The sequence below is a fragment of the Meleagris gallopavo genome, chromosome 14 (genome assembly GCF_000146605.3).
Source record: "Meleagris gallopavo isolate NT-WF06-2002-E0010 breed Aviagen turkey brand Nicholas breeding stock chromosome 14, Turkey_5.1, whole genome shotgun sequence".
Classification (NCBI taxonomy): Eukaryota; Metazoa; Chordata; class Aves; order Galliformes; family Phasianidae; genus Meleagris; species Meleagris gallopavo.
This window is the reverse complement of record NC_015024.2, coordinates 8788000-8798260: the sequence shown is the minus strand read 5'-3', so window position 1 is coordinate 8798260 and position 10261 is coordinate 8788000. Positions and strand designations below refer to the sequence as shown.

Genomic DNA, 10261 nt, shown 5'->3' with positions numbered 1-10261 from the left:
AAAAGAAGAAAGGAAGATGCCTGCTGCCATCCGCCTCAGGGGCTGTGCAGCAATGGCACCACCAAGCTGTGGGGTGAGTTGATGGTGGGATGGGGTGGTTGCCATGGCAGCATGGCCCGCCTGGGCGCTGTCGGCCTCTAGTGGTGGCGATGGCAGCGTGGTGCCATGGCGGTGTTGCTGCGGGTCCCAGCTGCATCACCAGCCTTCTGCCTTCCCTTCTGGTGCTGCTGTTCAGCCTGGATGTAGCCTCCGGGTGCTACCTCTGCCAGGATGTCATCTTCCATTAAGACACCGTTTTAGGTGGTCATCCTCCAACAGCACGTTATCATCCATCAGGACGTTGGTTTCCATCATAACATCATCCTGCGCTGGGACGTGGCCCACACCACGGTGGCAGGGGAGCAGGAGCAGCATGCACTGCCTGTCCTCGTGTAGCACCAGCAGCAGCCAGGCAGGCCACGGTGCCCCAAAGCACTTAGAGTGCTCTCCTGGTCATTGCTCTGCACTGGATGGTGTTGAGCATCCTCTGTACTGGGCACACTGACGGCTGGCTGAGGCAGACTGGGAGAGCAGAGACAAATAGGGAAAATGTATCCTCTGGGATGCAGCAGTGCAGCAGCACCAGCTGTCCTGTAGCAGTGTGAAGGGCAGAGCGGGGATAGCAGGGCCCAGGGGACAGCAGTGCCCAGCATGCAGCATGGGCAGCCCAGTGCCACCCTGCCAGGCAGCGGCTGCGCTGAGCCAGTGACCTGAAATCATGGCCGCTCGCTTTCACTGGCAAATCTTGTGTTTGTGTGGTTTCCTTTTCCTTCTTCAACATACTCTTTTTTCCTTCTCTCTTAGTATTGTTCCCTTTCCTGTGGAGGCAAATAGCAGCCCTTCCAACCTTTTGGTTCCACATTCTGCATAGGACCAAAACTAATCAGAGTCCCAGTGGAGTTCAGCTTTAATTACCCATGAGATCCTAATCTGCTGCAGGGTCTACATGCTCCTTCATCCAAGCTTTCCTTTTCCCTCTGCTGCTCTGCAATTCCTCTGTCACACGTCTCCGATTCCCCATAGCCTCCCCAGGCAATTTGCTCTGAACAAGATCACAAGTGAAATTCCTAGCCCAGAAAAGCTTCTGTGCAGAGTGGCGTAGAAAAAGCCCAGCTCCGCTGCAACAGGACAACGGAGCTCTTCTCCATCAGCCAGAGACTCCACCTGGGACTCCCCATGCCTCATGTAAGATGTCTCGAGCACAGCTGAAGGAAAGAATCCCTGGAATCCTCATGCATAAATTCCCTGGATTCTTCCCTGGCAATGCCTTCCTCCCTGCACAGTGCTGACTGAAATGCTTTGGGAACCTTGTTGGCTCCAGCTCTGTGCATTTGATAAGCAGCCAAGCCTGGAAGAAATAAGGGATACCCTTGGAAAACAACAGCTCAGGTGGATTCTGGTGGCAGAGTGGATGATGGCTGTGGCTGAGTTGGCAGCAGTGAAGGACACAGTGGGTGCAGGAGGAAAGCAAGCGCAATCTGAGCCACACAGCAGAGAGATTGGTCTCGATCCCTCTCCTGATGAGGGCTGCTTCTTCAGCAGCACCTGAGAAACGTCAGCCACCAGGGGGAGGATCTGCTAGCCAGAAACCCACGTGCAGTGGGGCTTTTGCAGAACAGTTTAATTTTGACCCCACCTTTCAGGCTGGAGGCCTCTCCCTTTAAACATGACAAGCACCTGCAGCCCTAGTTGACCTATTTGCTACCATCAGGTGCTGCTGCTCCAGCTCTTCTCCAGTCTCTGAGCTCCCAGTAGGGGCTGTTTTATTTTTTCTTTCTCCTTTTCTAGCGTATTGTCAGGAGTAAGTTTGCAGGAATCCAGAAATTGCTCTGATTTCTAGGTCACTCTGCTGCTGAACGACTGTGGGGGATGTTTACAATGTATGTGTTGCTGTAGGCTATGGTCACAGGTTGTGGAAACTCAGCTGTCCTATTTTGTGAGGTTACACGCTTTGGGGCACAGGGTGCCTCCGTGCTGTGGGTCCTTAGCAGCCTAGGGGTTACACACACAGCCTAACCCTGGACCACCTGCCTGGGGTCGCCCTTCCCATGTGCAAGAACTGGCTCAAGGAGCAGCACTGGGCTTGCACAGCAGCAGGGGCAGTGGCTTCCCGAGGATGGCAGCAGAACGTAGAACAGCAAAGCATTGCTTGTTCTTGTGGCCACTTTATCCTCAGACACTGGAATTGGGGCAGCTCTCCTCAGGGACCAGAGGCCTTTTTTTCTGGGGCTGTCTGCATTCATCCCTATTTATAGCAGCCATCTCTGCAATCAAAGTTTCCTTTAACACGCGGGATCTGAAGCTACCCAGCAGGCACGAGGGCTGAGCCATGGCAGTGATCAAGCAGAGCTCCTGGGAGAGGGAGGGACAGACACAGTGACACACTGTGTGCCCCCACAGACTTTCGATGTGATGGGTGTGACAGACACTGCAGACTCTCACCAGGGACAAGGATGCTGGGAGGGATCAGGGCAGGAAGAGTGGTACTGCCTTTCTATTCAAAGGGGAAATAAGAAATTAACGATACCTCTCAGGTCAGCAGTTTGATCGTTCTTCTCCATCACCTGGACCTGATTACAACACCTCAGATGCAGCTGGCAGTTCTGTCTGGCTTTAGGAGTTGCTGGTACTTCCCCACACCCTGTATATTTTGGCATTATGGACTAATGATGATTTACTGGGCATTTAGTTGTTTGTCATGCAGTCTGAGAAGCCCTGAGCTGAGCTCACTCCTTGTGCTCGTTCTTGCCTGGGATTCTGAGCCTGGAAAAGCCCCTGGGCAGGATGTGGAGCCACGTGCAATTACCATAGATGTGGTGAAGCTCTCCTTCTCCTTTTCTTCTCCTGTCCAGTGTTTTTTAAAAAGGAAAATAAGTATTCACTAATTGGCACCTTGAAAGCTGGCTGCTTCCTCAGGCACCAGCCCAGGAGTCCTGGGCAACAGCAAGAGCTGAAACTGGAGTTTACTGATGTTTCTGAGGTCTGCCAAAAACATGTGCCCTCCCAGCAGGGAAGAAAAAAAGCTCTGGGAGAGGAAAAGTTGTGTCCGTTTAGCAGAGGACTGCACTTCATCATGGTGAGTGGACCTGTCAGGGAAGCGACAGGCAGTACCAGTAGTCTGGAAGGGCTGGGGTGTGCCCAGCTGCAGAGAGCTGTAGTGTGTTGAATGTTTTTGTTCCCTGTGAGGGTGTAAGTGCGTGCATATCTTTAGGAAAGAAGGGCTTGGCTCTCCTGCCTGTCAGGGCTGTGCAGGGTGGCAGAGCTCTGTGTGTTCCTGGACTACAGGTAGGGATGGAGACACCCAGAACCTCACCCTCCCCTCCCTGTCCCACCATGGAAAGGCAAGGCAGTGGCAGTTTTATCTCAAAGTAGAACAAAGGGTTCTTTTATTCTTTCTGCAGACACATTTCGATTTGCCATGAGCATGTCTGTGCTCAGACTGGCTGGCTGTGTCAGCTTCAGCAGGGCACATCTATACAGGGAAAACTGAAAACGGGAGACTTCTGTCACCAGGCCGAGTCTCACTTCTAGGAAAGAAACCCTGTTACCAGCCAAACAGCATGACACTGTGGTCCCTTGCACAGCAGATGTTGCTGAGCAGACAGGCTTGACAGAACAATCTAAAAATAAAACATACTTGCAGATATTTTTCACATCAACTTTTTTCCTTAATTTTTCTGGGAAGGAGTTTTGGCTCAAAGTGTATCTATTCCCAGGCTTCTCATCTTCTTTCACACCTCTCCCCTTTACCCGACTGCTATACTGGAGAGTTACAGCGCATCGAGGATGTTGTCAATTTTGGTGACCAGATCCTGACGCTTGTTGGAATGCATCTTCTCATTCTCAATGTAGGTATCCTTCTTGAGCTTGCCAGCTACAAGCCGCTCAGCTTCCACCGAGGACTTCAAAACGAGCTCCTTGACTTGGCCATCCAGCTTCTGAATCTCACTTACCTTAGAGGAGTAAAAAACAAAAGGAACACTAGAGAAGACAAAACAAACCCATCTCCTCAACACCCCTATAGTGAAGTTGGAATAGAAGAGATGACTGAGGTACAGCAAATGATGAAGTCAGTGCTAAATAGAAATGTCTCCAATCCCTGCACGTTGCCTCCTGAGCTGTTGCCTCTTCCTGCCAACACATTATGAGGAACATCTCATGAATGGATAATTAACCAGTGCAGATATAAAAGGGCACCAAGGACCCAGGAGCCATACTGGCAGGAGACAGATGCAATGACTGTTAAAGAGTGCTTAATGATGGGGTTTAAAGGCTTTAAGCTGTATCACCACTGTGACAGCTGGAAGATGTGCCCCTGCAGTTAATGTCAATGGTGTGCGAGAAGCAGCTCTATATTGACAGAGCTACCCCTTCAGGTAATAACAGATTAAGAAAAGTGTCTGTTGGTTGAATGGACCTTAGTGATTAAAACATCCCCTGCTTGGGGTTAGGTGGCTGTTCCAGGTAAGTTCTGAAATATAGCAGATGCAGTGAGGTACGCTCTCTGTACTGCAGCTTTCAACATGGTACAGCAAAATACCCCCTGAGGAGCATCATCTTATGAAAAATCTATCAGCATCAAATTTATACATGGAAGAAAACATGAGATTAGGGATATGATATTAGCTTGGCTGGCATCAGCAGTAAAGTCAGAACTGATGTTGGTAGTCTCCATTTTTGCCAATTGTCACTGTAATGAGCAAAGTGAGCATCAAGACTGTGTTACAAAACCACTACCCATTCAGCAGGTTTTAAGGGCTGCTTAAGAAACAGCACAAACAGCTGTTTAACAACGTGGCTGCATAACCAAGATTACTGCAACTGGAAAAAAGGAAAAAAAAAATAAAAATCTTTACCCCCTCTGGCAGGGATCAAGCCAGTTTTTGCAGGGGAGAGGGAAAGATATAAGCTGCAGAAACTAAACACCGCATTAAAAGTCAGCTCGAATATCTGACTGAGCCAAAAGCAGAAGAGCTTCAGAGAATTAACATTTCTTACTTTATCACATAAGTCAGAGCCTTCTGTCTTCAGTTTAGACTGCAGAGCAGCTATTTCACTTGTCAGGGCCTTATGTTCAGTCTCCAAAGACTTCTTGCCACTGTTTAGGGTGGAGATGTCCCGTGACTGTTTGTATTTATTCACTGCTTCATCAAAATGACGATACAGCCCAAGTCTCTTGTTTACTAGAGTAAGCACCTGCTCTGTGATGCAGGCAACTTTCATCCTAGCTTCAGCAGCTGGATCCTGGAAGAAGACAGAAGAAAAGATCAAAGCAGTCCTATCTTTGATCTGCATTAAGCCATACTTGCTATGTGCCACAAGACTGTTACAGCAAAGGCACTCTTTGCAATTAGGTCAACTGACAGCACTAGGAAATGGTTCAAGTACTGACTAGGGCAAGCACCTTTCAGAAATTCAGCACAACCCAACAAAGAACTTCAAAAAAAACGAACAAGCAAAAAATTAGCAGAAAGATTTACAGATGTCCTTGTTTATCAGGGACAAATCATTTTTTTTATCCAGGGGGCAACACTCAGATTAGCCATAGTACACCGAACCCTGCGGAAGTATAAAAATGGGGATCCACTTAAATGTCAAGTGGGAACAGTTGGAGAGAATTACTGGCATGAAAAATCTCTGACCATTGCCTGAGTAAGCCATTAACACTTGCAAAGGATTCTTCATACAGCACCTTAGTGATGGAGAAATCCAGCCTCACATAGATGATCACAGTGAAGAACAAGATGTAAAAGGCTCCAACCACCAACAGGGGTTCTTGCAGCATCAGTATTTTATTGAAGGTGTAATGAACCTATGAGAGAAGTTTGAAATGCTGAGCAGTGACCCACGTTATCAGAGGACAGAACACCTCAGGCAGCAGCAGAACTAGCTGTGCAGTTAAGGAGGTGTTCATTTTTGAAACCAAACATGAATGTTTTGACCATCATGATAAATACAGAGGAGTCCCAACTGGTCAGGCCACGCTCACCACTATGTCTTGGATGTGCTGCTCCACCAGGTTGCTCTTGTGTGCCACAATAACTGGGCGTCCAAAAGTGTCCAGGTACGTGTAGTGAAGCTCATCTGAAGCACGATTGATTTCATAGGGGCTGTCCACATGGATATTCCTGTGGATAAAGCCAGACAGTCCTGTCTGAGTCTATGCTAGAACTTGGCTGGTCAACTGTGGACTCCAGCACAAGGCCGATTATGCAACTTAAATAACACTCTAGAAGGAAGCAGAGCTGTGTTCCAAGGTCTCTACATGTATAATCACCGTGCTGTTTCACTGTCTTCAGGCCATCAGAGCAGCCACACTAACTGCTACCAATACAGCAACTTCTACAGCAATAAACCAGGAGTAATGGCACTTACTTGGCACCTTCTGGCAGTACGATCTTGACAGTCAGAGAATCTGTAACTTGCTCGTCAAACACGTGGTCCACAAATCTCATTTTCAGGGCATACTGATCACCTAGGAGAGTGCAGACCACGGAGTGGTTATGTTTCAAAGAACAAGGAGGAAGCCTGAAGCTCAGCTCCTACTAGAAGCAAAACCAGAATTCAGACAGATGCATCATGCAGCAGGGGGCACTAGCTCACTCAAATACGTTTTAAACAGATGTCTCCAAAAACCTGTAGGAAGCACAGAAAAGAGGGATGGATTTGCATATTCTAGAAATAACTCCTAGCAACAATTGCTAAGGTACGGTATCCCATTTGTTACTGTACAGCAACCACCTTTTAAATGCAGAGGAAAAGATTTCTTATTCCCTTCACCCAAACCACCCACCAAGATTGTAGAGGTATTCGTAGCTTGGCAGGTTATAGCCAATGATGTAATGGGTTTTCCATCCTCCAAAAAGTGGGAAACGGGGACGTATCTCCATCTCAACAGAGTCATCCAGGACCAGCAGGTGGCTGGTGGAGATATTTCCGATTTCATCTCTGTAATAGACATCCTGAGCAGCAGCTGGGAGAATGGTCTGCGTGAAGAGAACCAACAGTCAGTTCCTCAACTAAGAGTTAGGTTCCAGTGGAACTGGAACAGCTGTTAAGCATCAGAAAACAGTGCTTCCACGTAAGACAACAAAATGCCATTCAGCACTAAAAGGTAAAATTGTGGTATTCTAAGTGATCAGTCACTGAAGTGACTGCCAGTACTCAATTTACCTGGCCTATAAGTGAATGTGGGAAACCAGGGCTTTCTCCAGCCCAGATTCAAATATTCCAGACAGCAAGGGATTTCACTGCACCTACCAGAACAGCAATTCTCTTTTCACTCCAGCTCGCTGCTCCTAGCTCACTGAGCTTGCTGGTTTATGCACAGCAAAATGAAATTTCTGTTTGGCTGCATCACCTTGCAGAATTACATCAATCAATTCTGGAGACCTCAAGCAGTGAGGAAGGTTTTGGTTCAGATGAAGACATAAAATACTTTCTCATATCTGGCTAGCAGAGCCACAGCTTTAACTTTTGTTAAGTGTTTTACGATCAAGGAATGGATGGGTGAGTTTCCAATTATTGCTCAACATGCTACGATAGAAAAGGCAACTCTGAAAACAGGAGGGTGGGGAAAGGATGAAAGGCCCTTGTATAGTGGAAACAGGAAACTGGAACTGTTAATGCATTTGATTAGGGGTTTAAGACAGTTTTTGAGACTGGAGGGTTAAGAGTGCAGAGAGACACCACATGCCTGGCATACGCAGTTTCTTTGGCCACCAGATGTAATAAGGCATATAATCTCCAATTTCCATTTCCAAAAGCCACTTTTGGCTTTTTGGAATGACCCTTCTCTGAAAACAGATCAGAGCTTTAATAATCCCTTATTACTCAGAACTGGGTATTTATTTATGTATTTAGGGATGCGAGGAAGAAGCCATGGTATGAACAGGTGATGCAAAATGCCAACCTTGAAAGATTTGACAGAAGAGATTCCGCTGTCTGGTTGTCTCTGGTAGTCATATCTGGAGAAGGGCCCTTTCAGCACTGCTCCCGTGTGCTTTAAATCAACTGTCTCTTCAACCGCAATGTTTCCCCAGTGGGACACCTCAATGACTCGGGTCATACTGGTGATGGTCAGGAACGGACTGTTGTTTTCATAGTGCACCTTCAGAGTGTCCTAGCAGGAAGAGAAAGCAAGTGACTAACCCAAAGTGAGGAGCAACCTCCTCTCCCAATTATGGGTCTCTGTGTCCCCAAGAGAAACTTCCTCAATAAACTCTACAGAGGTAGAAGTTGTTTCTGTATGGGAAGACTTGAGCCACCCCAGCCCAATCTACATAGGATACCAGGTGCCATGGTCACAATCTCTCTGTGCAGGCATTTACCTGGCTGTATGGAGGGATGTCCTTGAAGGGACCATACTCAATCGTGTCTTCTGTGCGGGAAGGGTTCCCCAGCTTGGTGTAACTCTCCACATTCCTTGAGGCCAATTTGACATGAGTTGTTTGGGTCTTGGTGAAGTATGGCGAGTAGAAATAGTGATTTCCTTCAAAGACCACAAACTGCTTCTCGCTCTGGGTAATGTGAGTGGGGTAGGGCTGCAGGACATGCGTGAAAACCATTTCGACAGATACACGGACCTTGGCCCCAGGTGCCAAAGGAGATGGCAGCTTCACAGAGAAAAACTTCCCACTGCAAAGAAGAAGAGGCAGTGAGATCTCCCCAAGAGAACAATCAGATCCAGTCCTCTGTGAGATCCCCTGTGCATGGAAACACCTAAGATTCTGTATTGGATATATGGTGTGTGACTGGGGACAATGTTGTATTTCCTCCTCAGAGGCCTCATCCAAGAGGGTGAGCTTACTCTGTACCGAGGGCAGAAGGGAAAACATAGGGTGAATTGTGTTCAGGCACAATTATAGCCTCTTTCCCAGATATGTGGGTATCATTTTGGGAATGGAATGGCGTTACACTCCTATCTCTAGTTCTGCATTTATAATGCATGCTTCAGTGGCATTTTCCCATTCTCCAGATGACAAGAATGATATGAATCAGAAACAGCATGTGCAAATGTGCTTGAGATGTCTATAATTTATCTTTTGAACATGTTCCACCAAAACTTTATTTTCAGCTTTTGCCCACAGGAGCTGAAACCAAGGTACTGTTAGAAAATGAGCACAGTTTTGGAATGGGGTACTACAGAACGGATTGAGGTTTCACCAAACTGCTAAGTATGTACCAGATGGACTGAGGTGATGTGAGCAGCATGTGGACTTCACGCCATGCCTCGTGTCCCACATGCAGAATAACATGGGCCTTCCTGCTATCAGGAACCCTGATCCACCTGACCAATGTAACTGCACAGCTACCATCCCCTCAACATTCATCACCACTGCACTGTTGACCCACTTTTAAAAAGATCGTTTATTTCTCAGCACAGCTTAGAAATCATGCGCTGGCCCTGCCTTACAAACCATGCACAGCATCCCAAAGTTGGCAGAGCAGAGCTCCCAGCACAACACAGTGTCCTCTGTGCCTGCAGCAGGGACTGCAGTACCCCACACACTGTATTACTTTCCACACCACAGACTAAGAACAGTGCTTGGGGACGCAGTCAAAGAGCACTTCTAATTTGTCGTCATTGCTGCCAATCATCTGAGACCCCAAAAGGCATTACTGCAGCTATAATTCTTCCCACCCGCTGTTCTTTAATGAAGGAACAGGATGTTACTTAGGAACGTGGTTGAGCAGGCATACTGGTGATGGGCTGATGGTTTGAATGGATGATCTTAGCAGTCTTTTCCAATGTTAACAATTCTGTGGGCAGCAGGATCTGGGCCTGGCTGCTTGTGTTCTTTAGCCCTGCAGTCAGCACAGAGCACATCTTCTCAGCAACGAGACCACATGGCTCTCCTTGTGCACAGAGCTGTGGAGCACTTCTGTCCCACCCTGAGGACAGCGCTGCAGCCCAGATGCGTAACTGCAGGTCAGTCCTCTGAGGGTGACACTCACCTTTTTCCCTTCACTTTCGTCTCTTTCACTTCCAAGATGTTCTCCTCCTCTTCCTCGCCCTTCACCTGTTCCAGAACACACCGATCAACGCGCTGCCCTTTCAATCACTGAAGGCAGCCGGGTCGGACCCCAGATGTGGCTTTAAGGGGACGTTCCCGCAGAAGCTGACAAGAAGCGACGGCCGCCCTCCCGCTGCCCAGACTCAGCACCTCAGCCCGCTTTGTTCCTCCCGATCGCGGCAGGTCCTCCCGCTGCCGACGTGTCC

At 48.0% G+C, this 10261-nt stretch overlaps 1 protein-coding gene across 1 annotated transcript; it reads right to left on the bottom strand.

Annotated features, from left to right (window-relative positions):
• Positions 1–3395: 3395 nt before the first annotated feature.
• On the bottom strand, positions 3396–10100 carry RPN1 (ribophorin I; the record flags this gene model as incomplete). The annotated part of the gene is made up of 9 exons (XM_010718645.1): positions 3396–3992; positions 5038–5283; positions 5732–5851; positions 6029–6167; positions 6415–6514; positions 6833–7025; positions 7952–8161; positions 8370–8676; positions 9997–10100. Coding segments are annotated over 9 exons (1602 nt in total), but the record flags the coding sequence as incomplete, so codon positions are not given.
• Positions 10101–10261: the final 161 nt, after the last annotated feature.